The 20,218-nt window shown below is 38.4% G+C and overlaps 1 protein-coding gene across 2 annotated transcripts in view; it reads right to left on the bottom strand.

The window, feature by feature from the left end:
• Positions 1 to 434: 434 nt before the first annotated feature.
• Positions 435 to 20,218, bottom strand: part of MBD5 (methyl-CpG binding domain protein 5) — a 173,219-nt gene continuing 153,435 nt past the window's right edge. For both annotated transcript variants that reach the window (XM_089520059.1, XM_089520060.1), the window contains 3 exons: positions 16,731 to 16,804; positions 4,943 to 5,018; positions 435 to 1,888 (listed from right to left, as the gene is read on the bottom strand). In XM_089520059.1, the coding sequence (XP_089376185.1) occupies positions 1,817 to 1,888; positions 4,943 to 5,018; positions 16,731 to 16,804 (222 nt within the window). In that variant the 3' untranslated portion in view covers positions 435 to 1,816. The remainder of the gene's footprint in view (positions 1,889 to 4,942; positions 5,019 to 16,730; positions 16,805 to 20,218) is intronic.

The raw sequence follows: 20,218 nt of genomic DNA on the forward strand, positions 1-20,218 counted from the left end.
CGTTGCACAATGCCAGGAAGAAGGGGGAAGGCCATTGCCACCATATGCAGCACCAACACTGAAAATGACACTGCACTACCATTTCTTTAACAGATATTGGTATTTTGAGAATGGCTCACAGCTTTAGGTTTGTGTATCTGTAGTGTACGATCATCTTTCTAACATACACGTTTCACATTTCTTTCAAACTCAACATAACATAAATAATCTGGTTAATAGATTCAACCTGAACATTTCTGCCACATTAATATATATATATTTATATATATATATTTATATATAAGAATCTGTTAATGGTATAAATAATTCTTATTAAATAAAATAAATCTGATATGTTACATAATACTGATAAAATCACTGGCTGGAATCCAAAGAACTACATTACATACATCCAAAGATTTTGGTGTGCATGGTAAGATTCTTTTTTTAAAAAAAAAAAAACTTCCTCCCTTATTTTAAAAGAACCCTCATTCTGTATCAGAAAATGTTTTTGGAAATTCCCACTGTTTCAAAAGTGGTTTGTCATCCGCACATTGGAATGGAAGGAGCCTTCTAGGCAAGAAGCACACACAAAATGCTAGTTGTGCAGTTCTCGGGATCCTGGCCAGTGCTACTAATATTTTAGTAAGCCACCTTTTTCCTCTAGTATATTAAAATGGGCAATGGTATTAGTAGTATCAGCATGTGAGGCAATTCATTGACCTTTTAGTGCTGATGCAGTCCCACTGAAGTAAATAAAAATATCTAAGCACAAAAGTGGTAGCCGAAACCCTTTCCTTAGTTCAAGGAATATCATTCTGCTATACTGTAAGCTCTTAAGAGTTAACAGTTAATGGAAACAATTCTTGAAACTGAACTATTGCTCTAACGCATTAAAAACAAATGCGTTCTCTGCACCAACAGATCATACTAGTAGCCAATACAGGCTCTGAAGGGTTTCAAAATGAACATTATATGATGACTCTGATTTTAAAGCAGGTAGCTATGAAACTCTGTTAAAGCAATAACTGACTAAAATATTCTATCTAAATATTTTTAATAAAAAAACTACAGTATTCTAAAACTCAGGCAAACTTTTTTTTTTTTTAAAAAGCAACAAGCAGTTGCAGCTTTTGACTTCTTAATTTGACCTGTGTGATCCCACATCCCTTTAGGAATCTGCAAGGTTGCACTCTCCTACAGGGACCTGAAATGGAGTACAGTACTTCCAGGCAAGGTTCATTCCAAACAGACACTATAAATGAACACTCAGTGGCGAGAAGTGTTATGTCATAATTAAGGTATTACATAATCATGCCTTTTCACTGCTGTTAAATACAAAAACAGCATCTTTTACATTATTATATAAAAGCATTTAGGCTGTATTTTTATTTATCACTTTACACTGGTAAGTCTCTTGTATGTGTACTCAATAGAAACCAAAGAATTTTGTACACTATTTTTTTTGTACAATAAAAGATAAAGTGTGCATTAGGTACGCTTGTACATGACAATATTGTACATTATTTACATTTCAGATATCGTCATGAAATTCTGTTTATCTATATACACGATGAAAACTGCAGAAACATTTGGACTCTAATCTTATAATCACAATTTTAGTATTATAGAAAAAAAGATTTTTATAGACACACTGTAACTTTTTGAAGATCTGGATTGACGTCTCCTTTACCAATAAGAATACTGTACCACTGTTTTGTTTAGCACCCTGTGGTGAGGAACACTATCCATACTGATATTATCAATATATAATATCATATATTTATGTGCATGTTTTTTTATATATGTACTAGGCCAGTAACAAAGACATTCAATGTTATCTAGAGATCTTCCTCCTCTTGGGTTTTGGAGGCTTCAACTGTCTGTCTCCCTGTGGAATTTGGTGCACCTGAAAAACAACCACAGAATGGCAACAATTGGAATTAAATAAGAAGGGGCTAAAGTAATTAAATAATGTATATTTACACAATGATTTCTCTACTTATCAAAAGCAATTCATATATACTGAACATATATATCACATGCATACAAGTAATCTTTACAAGCCTTCCGCATAAGGCAGGACAGTGTTTTTGGGGTAGGATACTATAAATGAACTTTGTGGACTTCACTGAATGTTGACAACTTGCTTTAAGCTTCTTAATTGTGGTGGAAGCATGGTTGAACTTGATGGCTCATTCTCTTAATGACAGTGAAATCCCAAGCTCTTGTTGTTCAATAAACAAAAAGAGGTTTTACAAACAGTAGACACCCATCAAAACAGTGACAGATCATTAGCTCCAGGGGTCTACAATGTTTGGTTTGTACTTCTAGCTAAACCAAAATCTGTAATCATGAGACTCAACCACTTGCCTGCACTCCTCTTCACCCTGCAATGGAAGCCTGTCAGTTTGAGATGCTGCTACTTAAAGGCATCCCTAATCCAAAGCTATCCCCCAAGCCCTTCTTCAGGAAAAACCAGTAGAAAGTTTACTGGGTGGGGTACAACTAATGGAAAGTGCACAAAGCCCAACACTCTGCTGGTGCCTTGGCCTTGCAACTCATCCACAGGCTTCTGGAAAGGACATCACTGTGCAGCTGCTGACATGATATGTCCCAGATGTGCAGCTTCTAAGTTGGACAGATGGTTGTCTGCTCCTCACACTTGCCATATGAGTAGAACTGTTCAAGCTCATTTACTTTGGTTCAGTAGTACAACTGAACTTAGAAGAATGCAGTTATGTTTCCCTCCCCTGTTTATAGATACATGTCCATACTTTAATAGACAGAAGCCTATGAAAGTTCATGCTGCCAATTTCTTTCTTTCAGTTAGTCTCAAAGATGCTACAAGATCTCTCCACATACTTTAACTTATGGAAGTCAAGATAAAGGGAATGAAGTTCTCTGAGCAGCAGAGGATTGTTCTTTGTACAACAATTTGGACATAATGCTAAGAAAACAAACAAACAATAATACCATATTGTCCCCTATGCTACTTAATATCTACATGAAGTCATCAGGAGATTTGGAGCAAAGTATCATCAATGTGCTTATAACAGCCAGCTCCACTTTTCTGTCAATGTCTGTGGCTGTGCAAGTTCTGAAACAGCAACTAGATGCAGTGGTGGACTGCATGAGGGCCAGCTGGAAGCGTTGTGGGTGAGCAGTTCTCATGTCCAGAAGATACATTTCTTTCTCTTTCTTTTTTTTTTATGGACATGAGAACCACTTACTCATAAATATTTCTATCCCATCCTGAGCTGTTTCACTGCAGGATGATATACAGTTAAAAAAGTATAAATACTTTAAAACAAATCTAAAGAAAAACAACAGAAGAACTTAAACAGGATAAAAGCATGCAAAGTCACCTGGTTAATGTGGAGTCGAAGGCTTTCATGGCCGGCATCCATAGTTTTTTGTGGGGTTTTTGGGCTATGTGGCCATGTTCTAGAAGAGTGTTCTTCCTGACATTGTGCCAGCACCTGTGGCTGGCATTCTCTGAAGATGCCAGCCACAGATGCTGGTGAAACGTCAGGAAGAAAACTCTTCTAGAACATGGCCACATAGCCCAAAAACCTCACCTGGTTAAAAAAGCAAAGAAAGGCTAACATGGTTAAATCCATGCTGTACGTAAGCTTCGAAGAGTATTAAGATTAAGACCCAAAGGCTTTAATAAAATGCTATGTTGTAACTTGGCACATAAAAGATTCTGGAGTTGGCAATGACCAGGCCTCCAAAAAGAGGGCATTCCATAAACAGGGTGCCACAGCAGAGAAGGCCCACTCCCACATCTCTCCATGATGACTACTACTACTATTATGTCTTTTCTTTTCTTTTTTTTTACCTAATTCTACTTTTCTCCCAATATAGGGATTCAAGTTCCTATTAGTGGGCCATGGGCCTCATAAACAGATCATAGTTCTTAGGCAGATATATAATGGAAAAAGTGCTCCTTCAAGTACTGAAGTCCCAAGCCATTTAGTTCTTTGAATGCCATCACAAACACCTTGAATTCACAGAGGAAGCCAACTGGTAGCCAGGGCAACTCCTTTAAGACTGGTGTCATGTCTGCAAAATATTCTGAGAGCCAGTAGCATATAATGATTTGAGTGCTGGACTAGGACTCTGTGATTTGTTGTCGTGTGCCTTCAAGTCATTTCTGAGTTTTGGCGACCCTAAGATGAACCTATAATGGGTTTTTCTTGGCAAGATTTATTCAGAGGTTTGTCATTGCCTTCCCCTGAGGCTGAGAGCATGTGACATGCCCAAGGTTACCTAGTGGGTTTCATGGCCAAGCTGGGAATCAAATCCTGGTCTCTGGAGCCATAGTCCAACTGGCTCTCAGGAGGTCAGGATTCCACTGGTGATCTTGGTCAAGCTGCACTCTCTCAGCTTCAGAGGAAGGCAATATCAACTATGTAAACTGGAAATGGAAAAAAGGCAGGATAGCACTGGTGATAGACTAGTAGTCATGAATTTGTAATCCCTAGTACAAGGAGGTCATAGGTCCACTTGCAATTTATTAACTATAATCCTATACTGAGGCCTATGTCCTATACTACACAATAGGAGTTACTTCTGAATAGACATATCTAGGTCTAGGATTAACTATAATCCTATATTCACTTACTTAGGCATAAATCCTATACCATTCAATAGGAGTTACTTCTGAATAGACATGTCTAGGTTTGCACTGTAAGGGGTTGACCAAGACACTGATTCCAGTGCTAAGACAGCTTCAAAAAGTTGAATGTGAGGTGTGTTTTCTCTCTCTCTCTCTCTCTCTCTCTCTCTGTGTGTGTGTTTTCAGCAATAATTCTTAAGATTCTCTGTGCATGTTGAAATTTTAACTGCTCTTTAATTCTTGGATTTTATTCCAAATTTAAAAACTATGGTACAATGCTGATCATTTTGTTGAATAAAATTTTAAAAATACATTGCATCTTCTGCAGTAGATACTTACATTCCCAGACATTTTGTCGAGTTCACTCATGGCCTCATGTATAGCAGCTTCTAAATGGTTATTTAGCTTCCCACCTCTAAGACAAAAATAGGCAATAAGTGTTACACTAACACCCATAACTGTCTGTAGTAGAATACACTATTCAAAACATACACTGAAAACTGAAGCAATATACCATTCTATAAGTTTTTAACAAGAGTTAAATGCTATTATGTATAACAAACAAAGCATACTATACATTTTATCGTAATTTTTAAAAAACGTTTTTATCTGTGAGCTAGCTTGGTTCCCTTCTGGGAGAAAGGTGGCATACAAATGAAACAAACAAACCAGGGATTCAATCCAAAGGAGAGAGTCGGTTGATAGAACTGTTCCTGTCAGCATAATGGGCAATGTATCACTTTTGTATTCCTTTAAAATGTGCTGTCGAGGCCTGGGAAAATTTCCTGAATATACTTTTGGTTGATGTGACTGACTCTCAGGATGTGGGGAGGGGGAGAAAGACAGAAAGCATCCTATCATGCCAGTAGATACTAGCCCAATGCTGTATACAGGCCTAAAACCATAGAGTCCCCACATCAATGTCAACCAAAATATAAATCATAAGTAATAGAACAATCTAACAGTTTGATGCTCAAGCCACAGATTAAGTTCACTGTCCAACCAGTAGTTTCCTCCCATTAATTTTCCTGCCGCAAAAATAGTGCTTTCAATGATGAACTGCACAAACAGTAATATTTTGATTAAAATTAGAGCATGACATAATTCAATTTTTTCCTACTAAAACGGTGAAACATGTTTGAAGACAGCACTGGTTTTCACAATACAGAAAAATGAGAAACAGAGACAGGGACACTCCAGAAAGCATCAAGTATTTAGAGGATCATGTAGCTTTCTTTCCAACTTAGCTTTGTACAATCAGAATTACCATATATACTCAACTATAAGTCGACCTCATGTATAAGTCTAGCACAGGTTTTGGGGCTAAAATTATGGATTTTGATCTGACCTGTGGATAAGTCGAGGGTAAAACTTAGAGGCATGTAACAAAGAATATAAAAGATGAAGCTAAGGAAAATGATGCCAAAGAACTTACAAAATTCTGGCAGGCATAAGTGTTTGTGCTTTTCCAATCCAGGCATTCAAAGAGGTCAGAAGTGGAGCCATGGTGAACAGAGCAGAAGAGGTTGGTGATTCTTTTAGGTGCTCCTGGAATGGACTAAGCTCTCGTCTGTCACCACTCTATTCAGAGAAAGAGAGTGGTTCCTTTTTTGACCCGTGGATAAGTCGACCCAGTTTTTTGGGGTCAATTTTTTGACTAAAATTTCTAGACTTATACATGAGTATATACAGTATGTGACAAAGTATCAAGGCTGGTAAGGGACTTATCAATGGCCTTGGTTTATCTGTATCTTGCACCAGTCTTGCATTATTACGTAACTGGAGGGTTAATATGAATGGTTTGTGTGGAGTGACCACTACCTTCAGTATAATTACAGAATATACACACTCTCTTCAAGTTTTCATGGAGCTGAATGTTTCATAGATGATTTATTCCTTTAGAGTTGCTTACATAGGACACATCTCTTATGTGCACATAACTTATATGTATATAATGGCCAAGTTTTAAATTATATTTACACTGCCAGTTGTGAAAAATATTCATTTTGCTGCATGCACATATAGCAGAAAGTTGTTTAAATAACTGAGCCAAGAAAACAGAGTGGAAAAACCCCTTGAAGAAACACAAGCCAGATGGCAATAACTTGAAAACCAGAATAATCTGAACTAAAAAAACTTAATAAATTATATATATATATGAGAGAGATAAAATCTACTTCTTGTGTGCCTTGTAGTTGTTTCTGACTTATGGCAAACCTGTCATGGGATCTGACATCACCTTCATATACACTGAGCCAGTAAAGGTAACTCCACAAAAATCTACATTATCTACCAGCACATGGGCCAGATAAAGAAACCAATTTTCAATTTTAAACAATCCAATTACAAAATGTACTAGACAAGATATTTATGGATGAAGGGACACGCTATATCTCAAAGTATTATAAAATTTTGATTGCCAGAGATTTGGAGCAAGAAACAATCAAACACGTTGTGATAAAATGGGCACAAGATATTGGCACCAATATTGATTTGGAAATTTGGGAAAAATCCTGGACTAATACTAATAAATTCACATGGTGTCAAAATTACAAGAAAACTATATGAAAATGATGTATCGTTGGTACTTGTCACCAAGCAGATTAGAACAGGAAAACTGAATTGTTGGAAGTGTAATAAACTACAAGGATCTTTCTACCACATGAAGTGGAAATGTAAAATAACACAAAATTACTGGAAAAGTATACACAAAATGATGAGAGAAATTTTACAGATAAAGATTCCATTTAGTTCATAATTTTCTTATTGAATACGACACATAATATGAATGAAAAGGAAGAAAAACAATACAGACTATCAGTTTTATACATGACAGCAGTGGCTAGAATTACTTTTGCAAAATATTGGAAAAACCAGCATTTACCTTCCAAGGAGGATTGGTTAATTAAATTAAAGGGAGCAATGGATATGGATACATTAACAGCTCTAAGGCAAGAGAAATATACAGATAGGGTAGAAGAAGAATGGCTTCTGGTGAAGAAGTATAGTGCGCCCACTCCATACGCGGACGCACTATACGTGGCTTCCGGTTTACGCGGAAGCCACGTGGCAATTAAATGAATGAAGGAAGAAGTAACCTGATCAAATATTACAGGTGCAAAATGTTATCTCACTCTAAAATGCAGAAGTAGAATTTGTTTCTACTAACAAACAGGCTTGTTTTTATGAAGTGATGAATGTGACATGGTTAGCTTTATGGAAAAGAAAACTGCCAATTTTACAGATGCAATACCCCATCCCACCCCTAAATATAACATAAGAGCATTCTGTATGTATGTATGTGCGTATGTATGTATGTATAAAACTGATGCTAATGGAACAAAGCTACTCCTTGCTTACTGTCAAGCTTTTAACTGCAAGTTTTCCTTGTCCACTGGTCAATTTGGGTCATAAACTTTGTGCATTTTCACTCCCCTTAAAAATATATATTGAGTACAGTGTTGGTCTAAAGAGATAAGTTGAATGCCACTAATTGTCTTCTTTGCCTGAATCCCTAATGGATTCAGTTCACTTCATGCATCTGAGGAAGACCAAGTCTACGAAACCTTACTCTACAAAGTATTTTGCTCAGTTAGTATCCAATGCAACAAGATCTCTTTGAATACTGATATTCCACACTAACATGGCTATGGCTTTGAATTATGTTGAGTTGTAGAAACATGTTAAAAAGACCACTCACTCATCAGAAAAAGAAAATACCACATCATTCAGTAGAGTGCCAGAATGAGTGGGTATAGGGTTGGCATAAAGGTTAGATTCAGAACAGCAAACTCCTCCTGATCTACCACTTCACTCACAGAAATGTACACTAAGGCCCTGCTCCCAACATGTGATAGCTGTATGTGGTCCCATATGACACTGGGATACAAGTCAATGACACAACGATGTGGGAACATTGGCTATATGAGTGGGAGGTGGGGGATCAAATACCTTACATTTCACAGACAGGACATAAAATCACTCATGTTCTCTCTAAATCTAATTGTGACATGCAAAATTATTTCAACAACAGTAAGCATTTTTGGAGGTATAGTATTTCCCAAAGCACCTGATATAATGCAGGAAAGAGATGCTCAAAGGAGCAAAATTGAAGTTGTATCGTCATTGCTAAATATTTAATTGCATATTTGTACAGCTTAATAATGTTGTTCTAGGATAGCTCCAGTGTAATTAATAAATTTGTTTAAATAAGTAATAAATGCCTTAGCCCGATTTTTCTCCAGCCTTGGTGATACTGCAAGGGGTGTTTGTGCCTAGCCTAGCTGAACTGAAAAGGGTGATAATTGCCTTCTCTTCTGTCTGATTTGCCCTCTTTGCAGGTTCTTCTCTTAATTGCTCACCTGCTCACTGCTTTTTAATCTGTGAAGGTGTATCATTTTCCCTCTCTACAAGCTGCACAGTGAATTTAAAGGAGTGGTCTACTTTCCAGTGAGGTAATTACAAATAGGATACACTAATGAGCTTGTCATGGAGCATGTTAATTTCATGTTCCCTGGCAAACTCTACGGACAGGCCTGGCTCACTTTCAGGGCTTGGCTAACTGCCATTATTTCTGATTACGAAGGAATTTCACAGGACAGACTGGCTTGTGATGCAGGCAAGTGAATAGGAAAGGTCTGGAAGGGAGGTATGGATTTTTACTTTCAGTTCAACTAACTCTTAGTTGGGACATGCAGGTGCGTGTGTACGCACATGCTTATGTGCACACGAAAGAGAAAGAAAGGGTGGGGGGAGGAATGTAACACCACCTCTCCAAAACCTGCAGTTGGTTTCAGGAGGGACATTTTGCATGGTGTTTCTGTCACCTGTGGCTGGGTTACTGGTTTTGCCTCCTCTTAAGTTTAGAATTTTATCTTATCTCATATATGTGAGTGGCTGCCATTTATTCCTATAGGAAAAAACTAAACGCATATTTTCAAGGAATCAAGTGGGATGGAAGCTAAATCTACCTTGCATGGTTTTGCCTCTCTGCATGTGACTCAAACTGCAACCTGTTTATGGCTTTCTGGACATAAACCAGAACATAGAAGAATGTACAGAAGTGACTGAAACATATCTGTATGTATAGATACAAGATATTAAACTAGCATTACAACTGCATTACAGCTGGGTACAGATACGAATCATTAAGGACTGGTTTTTGTGTTTTTATTTCCTCTCCTCTCCTTCTGTCATTTTGACTTGTGTCTTTTTAGAGGTAAGCCTCATGGAGGCAGTGTTTGTCTTGCTTTCACACTTGGAGATTTTTTTGGCTAAACAGTAAGATATAAACGATTTAAATAAATAGACAAAGTACAGTAAGTTCTGCTATAGTGTGACAGTTGTGTTCCTAAGAAGTCCACATTATAGTAATTTGTGCTCTAAAAACAACCGGACTTATGGGGAAAATAAGGCAGATCTCAAAAAAAAAATTACTCATATTTAAGCTATTTATTTAACTTACCACAAATTTTATTCTATTGAAAATAAAACAAAACTGGTTGGGTCTCAGGAGTTTCTCTCACTGCCTGATTCCCTTATTCCATCCCCTCTTCCTTTTCCTCTCTCTCTCTTCTCCCACCAGTACAATCCAGCTAACCACCGAGTCCTGCAATGTGGAGAGGTATAGCTTTGCTGCTACTACTGCTCCTGAGAGCCTAAGCCTAGCAAAGTGTTGTGTGTCTGTACAGTGTTGGAAGAGGCTGGATGGCCTCAACAAAAAGTGTGGTTGGTGACCGGAGAGACAAGAAGGGCAGAATAGAAAGTGCAGGTGGGGGTAGGGTGCAGAGATGTGTGAGCCTATGGCCTGTTACAGACTGCCAAAATAAAGCTGCTTCGGGTCTCTTTGGAGGTATGCTGTTTAAATGATGCATGGGTCCTAAGAGTCCGGAGGTTGCGCCAAAGCCACACTCCATTCCTAAGCTCTGGAGTGCAGGTTTGGTGCAGCTTCCGGATTCTTAGGATGCATGCATCATTTAAACAGCATACCTCCAAAGAGACCCGAAGCAGCTTTATTTTGGCAGTCTGTAACAGGCCTAAGAAACTGCTTTGTGGAAAGGCTGGCTTGGGTTGGTTCAGCTAAGCAGGGAAGTGTAGAATTCTTTCTTGGAGCTGAACTACTAAGGAAAGTAGGGTTGTCATTTAACAGTTAAGACCCAGAGGGACACCAATTCACCTATTCTGAATGCTTGAGACAGGAATCACACTATAGCCAATTAACAGTTCAGATTCTGTGAACAGTGTTCCTCTATCTTATGTGGTAATTTCTATGTAGCATATCAAGTATGGCTACTATGAAATGTTTCTGCTCTTCTGTCAATCACTTCTGCACAGGGTGGATGTGATTTCAATTTGATTTAAATCATGGTTTAAATCACTACACAGATAGACTCGCTTTAATCATGTGATCCTACCAGGGTTGCCTTTTCCCAGTTTTTGGCGGGACAATCCCAGATTGGAGGGCCCAAAAATGTCCATCCTGGCTGAGCATTTTTGACATTCCAGTCCCGGATTCCTGCCTTGTTCCAGGCCACTTTTGTCAATCTCCAGTCTACTGGTGAAAATGTAGCTGGAACAAGGCAGAAAGTCTCCTCCTCTTGCTCCTCCTCCAAGATGGGCTCTTGGTCTTGGCACCTCCGCTTGCCTCCTCCCCAGAAGACCCAGCACGGCCAGCTAGGACTCCCCAGGGCTGGAGGAGGCAGTACTGTACTCAGGGCCTTGACTGAGGTTCCAGAAGGCCCAGCATGGCTGACTAAGCCTCCCCAGAGCTGGAGGCGGTGCCTCTGTGGTCGGGACCTTGGCTGAAGCCCCAAAAGACCCAGCATGGCCAGTTAAGCCGCCCCAGGGCTGGAGAAGCCACCACCGCACTCATGGCCTTGGCCCCAGAAGAACGGGCACGGCTGGCTAGCCCCCCCCCCCCCCCCCGGGCTGGAGGAGACAGTTCCATGCATGAAACCTCGACTGAGTATCCAGAAGAACCAGTGCGGCCGCCAGAAGACTCAGCGCAGTCAGCTAGGCCTCTCCAGGGCTGGAGGAGGTGGTGCTGTGCTTGGGGCCTCGGTCAAGACCCCAGAAGATAAGGAGGGCTCAGTGTGGGTACAGGCCCTTCCACCGTCACCTCCACCTCCCTTGCTGACTTTTTGGAGTGGCAAGCAAGTGGCAGGATTAAATTCATTAATGTTTTTGACCTTTAGTTGGGCGTGTCCTCCATTTTTCTTGAATGTTCTACATTTTACCCTATATTTTCCTGGTTTTGTGGGAAAATAGAAATAGAAATATGGCAACCCTATACCTCCCCCCCAAAAAAGGAATTCTTCCTCATTATAAGCTTAATACATATCTAACACAACTCATAGTTATTTAAGACTCATTCTTGCTGGTATAATCTTAATATTTACAACCAGATGAAAGTTTCATTTTTAGAATAACAACTGTTCAGATTAGTTTTACAGTTATATCAATAAAATACTGATTGGTTATACTATAAGAAACACAACACAGATAGATAATTATGAAATTACTGTGAGATGAACTATTTTCAGTTTAATAGGTTAATCATTCAAATTTGGACAACTTTTCTCCTGTACTATATTTGGAAGAAGAAAAAAAATCATTACCTTAATAATAACCATTTAAAAAGTTTAATTTAACAAAAAGAATAACATTATAGCTTATGAGAGTTCTTGTATTTGCTTTCATTTTTACTGCTTGCCCTTTCCTCCTCACACTTTCTGCAGATCTATTCTACTCCCAGTCTCCCAACAATCTAGTCATTAAATATTGTGAAACTTAGCACTTAAGAAATAAAGGGTTGATTCTGTGTATATAGATGTGCAAAAGAACAATGGGACTGTGATCTCTGCAGACACACATTCACAATTTTGAAAACTGTAAAACCAATCATCTGTTGATCCCATAGATCAGTGGTCCCCAAACATTTTTGGCCACTTCCCACTTTTCCTCTTGGGTATCAGTCCTAATGCCCCCCAGTGCCAATTGGTACATATTAGGTGTGCTGTTCTACTGCAAATTTAAAAGAATAAATAATAGTTGCTGCTTCCTTTGAACGCAGTCACTTTGGGAGCAACAACTGAGCAGCTGGCTGAGCAGTAACCAAGAAGCTTCTCGCGTGTGGTAGCCTTACAGTAAAGGCCAGCACAGGTGGGAGACTTCTCGGTTGCTTCTCAACTGGCTGCTTGGTCATTGCTCCATTTGCACTTGGTCACCTTGAGAACAGAAACCAATCAGCTGACTGAACAGTGACTGACAAGTCTCTCATACACTTTGGGCTTGTGGCAAAGGCCAGAAGTCAAAGGCCTGAGCAAGCTGCTCAGTTGCTGCTCCCAAGGTGACCAGATGCAAAGGGAAAAACTTCACCCTGGTGAGGAAGGACTCTCAATCCCTCTTTGTAGGGGCAGATGGGTGCACAGCCAGTTTGTGTATAGTGGGTTTAAAGAGACTGGACTGGATACTGTTGTGGAAAAGAAAAAGAAAATATTTTAACTATAGGAGCTGCTTCAAGGCAAAAGACTCTTTCCAAGGATCAATGTCAGATATTACTCCCCCTCTTTACCCAGAAACACATCTTCCCCACACACAAACATTGTTTCTTCTGCTACCTCTCAGCATGCCCGAAGAAAGAAAGCAAGAGCAAGTCTTGGCAAAGCAGACATAGCTTAAGCAGGATCTAAAATGTGGAAACTCTTTTTTGCTACTGCTTTCTGCTGCTTTCCCCCCATTGCCATGTTCTCTACTTCCTTGCTCCAGTACATCAGTCTGCCCAAAATGGTGCCACTCCAAGCCACAGAAATGACGCCCTGCACTCAAGCCTTGAGAGAATTTCCCAACTGCTGGCAACTTACCAGTGAAAGATGAGGCTAAGGGAGTGAGCTCACACAAACAGGTGAAGAGGGGGAGACATCACTACACGAAGGGAGGCTTCATGGTGGTTTTAAGGGACCCTAAAAAGAAGTTTCATGTAACCACCACTCCTACCATGGTTATAAGGCTATTGGTTGCCCTTGTCTTTCTTGTGCACCAAACATTTAAACTGAGCCCCCCCACCACCTGTGTATATTACCCTCATTGCTCCCCTATTGGCCATTTCCCCTCACCACCCCCTGGATAGTTCCACTGCCCCCTGGGGGGTGTACTGCCCACTTTGGGAATCACTACTCTAAATCGAAAAACTGCCCACTAATCTTACAGGAACCTCTGGAAGAGCATTACACTGTGAATGGATTAATGAAATTCATTTGGATTAATGGAATTTGTTTACCAAAAAATTTAAACATTGCATGAATATACATTCTCATGTTACTTAATTAAAAACTAATCCCAATTTCATGATGAATATCCTTTGGACCATAATGTATCTTAAACAGAAAACTATCTTGAGATAGATTTTTCCGCAAACAGCATTTAATTTTAAAAATCTGATTTAAATTTTTAAAAATATGATTTTAAATTTTAAAAAATCATTGATTTTTATCCACCCTGCTTCTGGATCACAGTAGGATTCTGCATGAAATGCTTTCTGTTTCTCTAAGTAACTCTTAAGCAGGTCCTCAATGTACCTGATTATCATTTAGTTCAATGATTGTTCTAGAAGAAAAAAGCATGAATCTCCTTGCTCTTGCTAGAGAATAAACCTTCTAGAAATGTTGAAGCCATGGAAAATGTTTTTCTTGTTTTTCAAGAAAAAAACCACATAAATTTTCTGTAAATTTGAAAAAAAAATATATAAGCTCCCATTATCAATTTAAAGTCCATCTAGAGCATAAAATGGATTATGAATAATCTTTTTGGCATCATGTTTAGTATATTAAAGGAACTGTTTAGTCAGATAATAATACCAAATTATTGTTATTGTCTTATTTGGCATCTATCATACTAAGCATATTAAAGGAACTTTTTAGTAAGTCAATAGTAGCAAATTATATTTTGTTGTTAACTCCCCCCCCCCCACCGCCCCAGTTATAAATGGAGCTATGCGGTCCTGAACTGAGAGGAACCTCTTTGGTTTAGCTAGTTTATTAAGACCAGGCAAAAAATCAAGAAAAGCAGAAGAAACCACCACCATAAGTAAAATACAGAAAACTGTTTTGTCTCTTCCAGTTCTCCATAGTGACCAGGAGACATAAAGCACTCAGGAAGATCAGGAATTGCAATGATGTATAGTACTGTACATTTGTCTTACATAAACGATTACCTGTTGAATAACAGAATTCAAAGATAAAGCCATGTCAGTCTGTAAAATCAGACTGTAGAGAGATCTTGTAGCACTTTTGAGACTAACTGAAAGAAAGAAAGAAGTTGGCAATATGAGCTTTCATAGACATTTCCTCAGATGCATCTGAAGAAGTAGGCTTTGTCTACAAAAGCTCATGCTACCAATTTCTTTCAGTTAGTCTCAAAGGTGTTACAAGATCTCTCTACATACCTGTTATATAGTGTTTAGAAAGAATTTTGTGGGAGTAAACTGGCACTACCTTTCTGTGATGATGGAATTAATGTTCCTTTGAGGCGAGAGGCTATGCTGCTTGTAGATGTGCTACTGGAAGGGTTTCCCATTTCAAATAAAGTTTTGCTGAGAAGCCAGATTAAATGTGCCAACATCTGCTACGCAGCAGTAGGAGTGGCGAGAGACAACAGCAGTGACACCATAGCTAACACTTGTTAGTACTGTTTAGAAGTACTAACAATGTCTTTTCCCACAAAAATTCTATTCTGAGACAACTCAAAATGAAAGAAGAGATAATGTCAGATGAGGACACTCCCAAGTCAGAAGGCATTCAACAAGCTATAGGGGTACAGCATAGGACAACTATAAACAGTGCTGAGGCTATTGGCTCAACTGGACTTAAAACAAAAGAACATTTAGTTGTTGATGTGCAAAATCTATTTTTATTGACAACCAGTTCCCCAGCAATTCCTATGCCCTGAATAATTTGGTCTGGAGTTTTAGAGAACCCTCTAGAACAATGTGTCAGCTGACCTTTGGGGATGCAACAAGTAGGACAAAGTAGGGGACAAAGTGCCCCCTTGCTAGATCAGTGGGGTTCAGCTACAGCAACGGTTCTCAATCTGTGGGTTGTGACCCCTTTGGGGGTTGAACTACCTTTTCACAGGTGTTGCCTAAGACTATTGGAAACATAGCTCCAGGTGAGTCTGCCCACATTTTATAGTTGGAGGTCACCACAACATGACATTAGGAAGGTTGAGAAATGCTGAGCTAGAGTCTTGACTCCCTCCAGCTACAAAAGAATCCCTTACTATCAAAAATATCAAATTTGGATCTAACACAATAACAATTCTAATATTTTACACTTTTCCCTTTTATTATGACCTCTGCCACAACCCAACAGAATTAAGTATTCTCATGCCTTGCTGATTTCAGCCAGACTCAACTGAACATGGCAGATCTGGTTTGACATTCAAGTAGCACTACTACTCTTACTTTGAAAGTGTGCAACTGTGTATTCTGTCCAGGGATCATGGAAAGTTTGCTGAAAATGCTTTTCATGCCAATAATGGAATCCCACAGAAAATATCATGAATATGCATTATCAATGATAAATTTATTTATTAATAGCTATTACAGAAACAAAATAGCTCCCTTGTCAGACAGCCATGAATCATGTATACTGCAGTGGTTAATTAACATTCAAAGCCTTTGCCTTGTCTTTCCACTGATGAATATGAGCTGTAACAAATACTGAACTTTATAAAACTCATTTATGTATTTTAAAAATGTACCAGAAGTTCAAGGTGCAAAGGAACACTTGGCTGCTACTTGTGTAAAATACAGTAACACAAGAGTGACATGCATTTTAGGAGCTCCTCAAAGGCAACCCTTCCATCCACCAATGTTTTAAAAACCTCTTCTGCCTTTTATGCTTGAGACTAACATCTCTTTCCTAAGTTTGTATACAAACATTTATTTCATCGTAATGTTATTTCTAATTATAAAAGTCTTAGAAAGAATAAAACCTGTTTATCAGTGGAAAAAGAGGATGAGTCTCCACACCAAAAGCAACAATCTTACTTTCAAACAAAGTCAAAGTTTGTGTAAAAAATTATCATTTATCTTAAAGCTAATGACAGTGAATGTATAAAGACAACTTACTTTCTATTCCTCTTTCGGACATGGTTGTAGGCTTCCAGACCTTCTGTTAGTGTCTTCAATTTGTCAGGTTCCACCTGAGTGAAGGCATGAACACGAAACCACATTACCCAGACATTCAGTAACAGTAGTAGAAGTTGCTTTTGTTATTGTTGTTATTTAATAGAGAGGCATGCAGCCTTCTGTTCTATGGTACCTAGAGGCGTTGCATCAATTTTTCTCCACTCTTTCTGCTAAGTTAATGCAAGAGATTCTGAGAAACAGCAACAGAATATAAACAAATTTCAGAAATATTAGAACAAAACACAACAATGTGAAAAACAAAAATATCTTCTGTGTTTCCTGATGGTAATATAATCACAACTAAAATGTTCTTTACTCAGTTTTCCCACAGAAAACCAATCAGTTGACACACACATAAAAATGTACTCATCCCTCCATATTTGTGGCTTTGATATTTGCACGGATTTGATTAATATGTTCTCTCTAGGAATATCTAGGTCCTCCAGTGCAAATTTAACTAAACGTTGCACTGAAAGACCTATAAATTCCTAGAGAGAATACTCTACTAGGCATTTGTAGCTCCTCCAGTGCAGTTCTATAGTCAGTGTCTGTTGGACGTTGACCTCAGAATTGCAATGGAGGACCTAGAGATTTCTAGAGAGGTGTCCTCTCAGGTTAAAAACATCATGTTTTTGTTATTTGTGGTTTTTCCATATTCACGGGGGTCTTGTGCCCCCAACCCTAGTGAATATTGAGGGACAAGTGTATATTGTCTAGCAACAGTGGCATTACTAGGGTTGGCGTCACCCCCCCCCCCCCCCCGCATTGCCTTCCTCCTATATCACACCACACAGAATCTTTAGCTATGTTTTTGGTACTAATGTTACTCATTAATCGTAATTCTCATATATCGTTGATTGTAATGGTAATAGTTGTGACATAAAACAACTAGCAAAACTAAAATTATACTTTTAGATTACAAAATCATACGCACAGCTTAAATGTATTTACCTGTACACAGTTTCATCTGATTAAAGTGAAAACTTGGTAAGATTTGATGTTTGTAAAGAAAATTAAAAAAGAATAAAAACATTAAAAAAAATTTTTTAAAGTAAATTTAACTTAAAAAACCCCAAAACCCTGGGGCACTCTCCTTTCTCCTTCCACTGAACCTTGCCACTCACACCATCTCTTCAGCAGTTTAAAGGGATGCAAGCAAATGCCACAGCCCATTTCTGCCAAAAACAGATGTTTGGGAGCAGTTGTGTCACTCTCGCCCAGGGTGTCACTTGGTGTAGCGTACACTCCCCGCACCCCTATGGTGATGTCACTAACTAGTAAAGTTTGCTGATAATCAATTGCTTAGTGCTAAATGTACATATTAGTGTTTCAAATCCAGCCATTTGTAAACACTTCTTAAATCTGGGTACTACACTCCACAATATCAAAGGACTGCCTCAGGCACAAAGGGATATCTTTCCTCCCTCTTCTCACAACATACCCTATATTAGTATAGCATGGAGACTGCAGCCAAGGAATTAGAAGAATACTAGAACTTGGAAAGGCAAGATCCTGAAGTGTAAAGATATATAATTGAATCCTAAAGTTAGGATCTTCCATGCCATTGTATTTCCAGTTTCTACGTATGTTTGTGAAAGCTGGAAGGTGAGGAAAACTGACAGGAAGAAAACTTATTTGAAATGTAATGCTGGAGGAGAGTTCTATGGACACTGTGGACAGCTAGAAAGCAAAGAAATGGATCCTAGAGCAAATCAAGCCCAAACTCTTCCAAAATGTCAAGATCACTAAGCTGAGACTATCATACTTTGGCCACATCACGAGAAGACATGACTCACTAGAAAAGACAATAATGCTTGGTAAGGTTGAAGGCAGTAGGAAGAGAGAAAAACTACATTACAGATGGATGTCCTGTGACATTTAAAATATATGGAAATATGATCATTATAAAAAAAAACTTTGTCAATTCTTGTTATTTGTATTAATTGTATTGATATTTATGGGAAGACTGAAGAAGACCATGAAATGGCATAATAATTCCGGATTTGTCATCTCTTCTTTTCTACATTCTTCCTTTCTCTTATACATCTCACACTAAGAATGTTCATGAAGGACTTTGTTAAGAAATTCTAACAGTGAATGCAATGATATACTACAACAACAAAATGTTGCTTTGCTGTAATATAGATTTTGAGTTTGTAAGATACTGAATCAATATACCGTACTAAATTTTGAGTTTGCAAGACATTGTATCCATATACTAGAATTCCATTGGTATTATTTATTGGTGCTCTGTTATTGTGACAGCAGATAGGCAATGGAACCAATTGCCTAGAGAGGTATTAGGGGTCTCCTTCTCTGGGTGTCTTCAAAAAGAGACTGGACCTGCTGGGATGCTTTAGCTGGAGATCCTATATGGAGCAGGGAGTTGGATTTGATGGCCCATAAGGCCCCTTCCATCTCTACGACTATGAAAAATTTGCCGAGAAAGGGAAAGCTTGATGGAAGTGTGTAAAATTACACAAAGTGGAGAAAGTGGATAGTGAGAAGCTTTTCTCTCATGCACACAATACCCAAACCCAGAATCATTAACTGAAGTGATATCTGGGAGAATCTGGACAAAGAAAGGGAAACATTTCTTTAAGTGGTCCACAGTTAAACTACTGGATTTGCTACTGTAAGATAAGAGTGATGGCCATGAACCTGGATGGTTTTTAAAGGAGACTGGTCAAATCCATGGAGGATTGGACTATTTATGGCTTCAAACCATGATGGATATATATTTCCCTGGTCATCAGAGACAAGTGAATATTATGAAGAGGACAGTACAGTTAATCTCATGTCCTCCTTGGGCTTCTGATTGATTGGTCACTCTGCGAAGAGAACGTTGGATTAAACAGTACCTTGGGCTTGCCTTTTTAAAAAAATATTCTTACACACTAAAATAGGAAGTGAATGAGGTATGTTATCAGACAATATTAAATCCTCTTATTATGGTTAGTTATAAAAGTAGTGAATGAACAGAAATTTTGTTTTGGCACCAACATCCGAGTATACAATTTAGTCCACTGTAATTAACAACAAAACTACAAATTGGGCAACATCAGCGACTTCAGCTGCACTGAAGTAAGCAATAAAAATTATAGACTGCAATACCAGATGGTTTAACTCAATTTTCTTCCTAATGGAACTTTGTGAAAGCATGAATTCTTTTTGTGTGTGTATAACCATATGTACATATGACATTACAGTTATTATGTACAGATAACATTGCTTTTCAAATGGGACTAAATAGTTTTACAGTTCATTTCACTAAAGAATACTAAAATTAATATTTTAAATTTGAAATATACCATTGTTTCATCTTTATTATCACATTTTACTGCTTTTGTTTCTTTAAATCTTAAATGAGATTAACAGCAGATTTTTGTGCCAATAATTGCTAATTTATACATCCAATGACTGCATTA

The sequence above is a fragment of the Sceloporus occidentalis genome, unplaced genomic scaffold (assembly GCF_023333645.1).
Source record: "Sceloporus occidentalis isolate IW3139 unplaced genomic scaffold, rSceOcc1.0.p SCAF_4, whole genome shotgun sequence".
Taxonomy (NCBI): domain Eukaryota; kingdom Metazoa; phylum Chordata; class Lepidosauria; order Squamata; family Phrynosomatidae; genus Sceloporus; species Sceloporus occidentalis.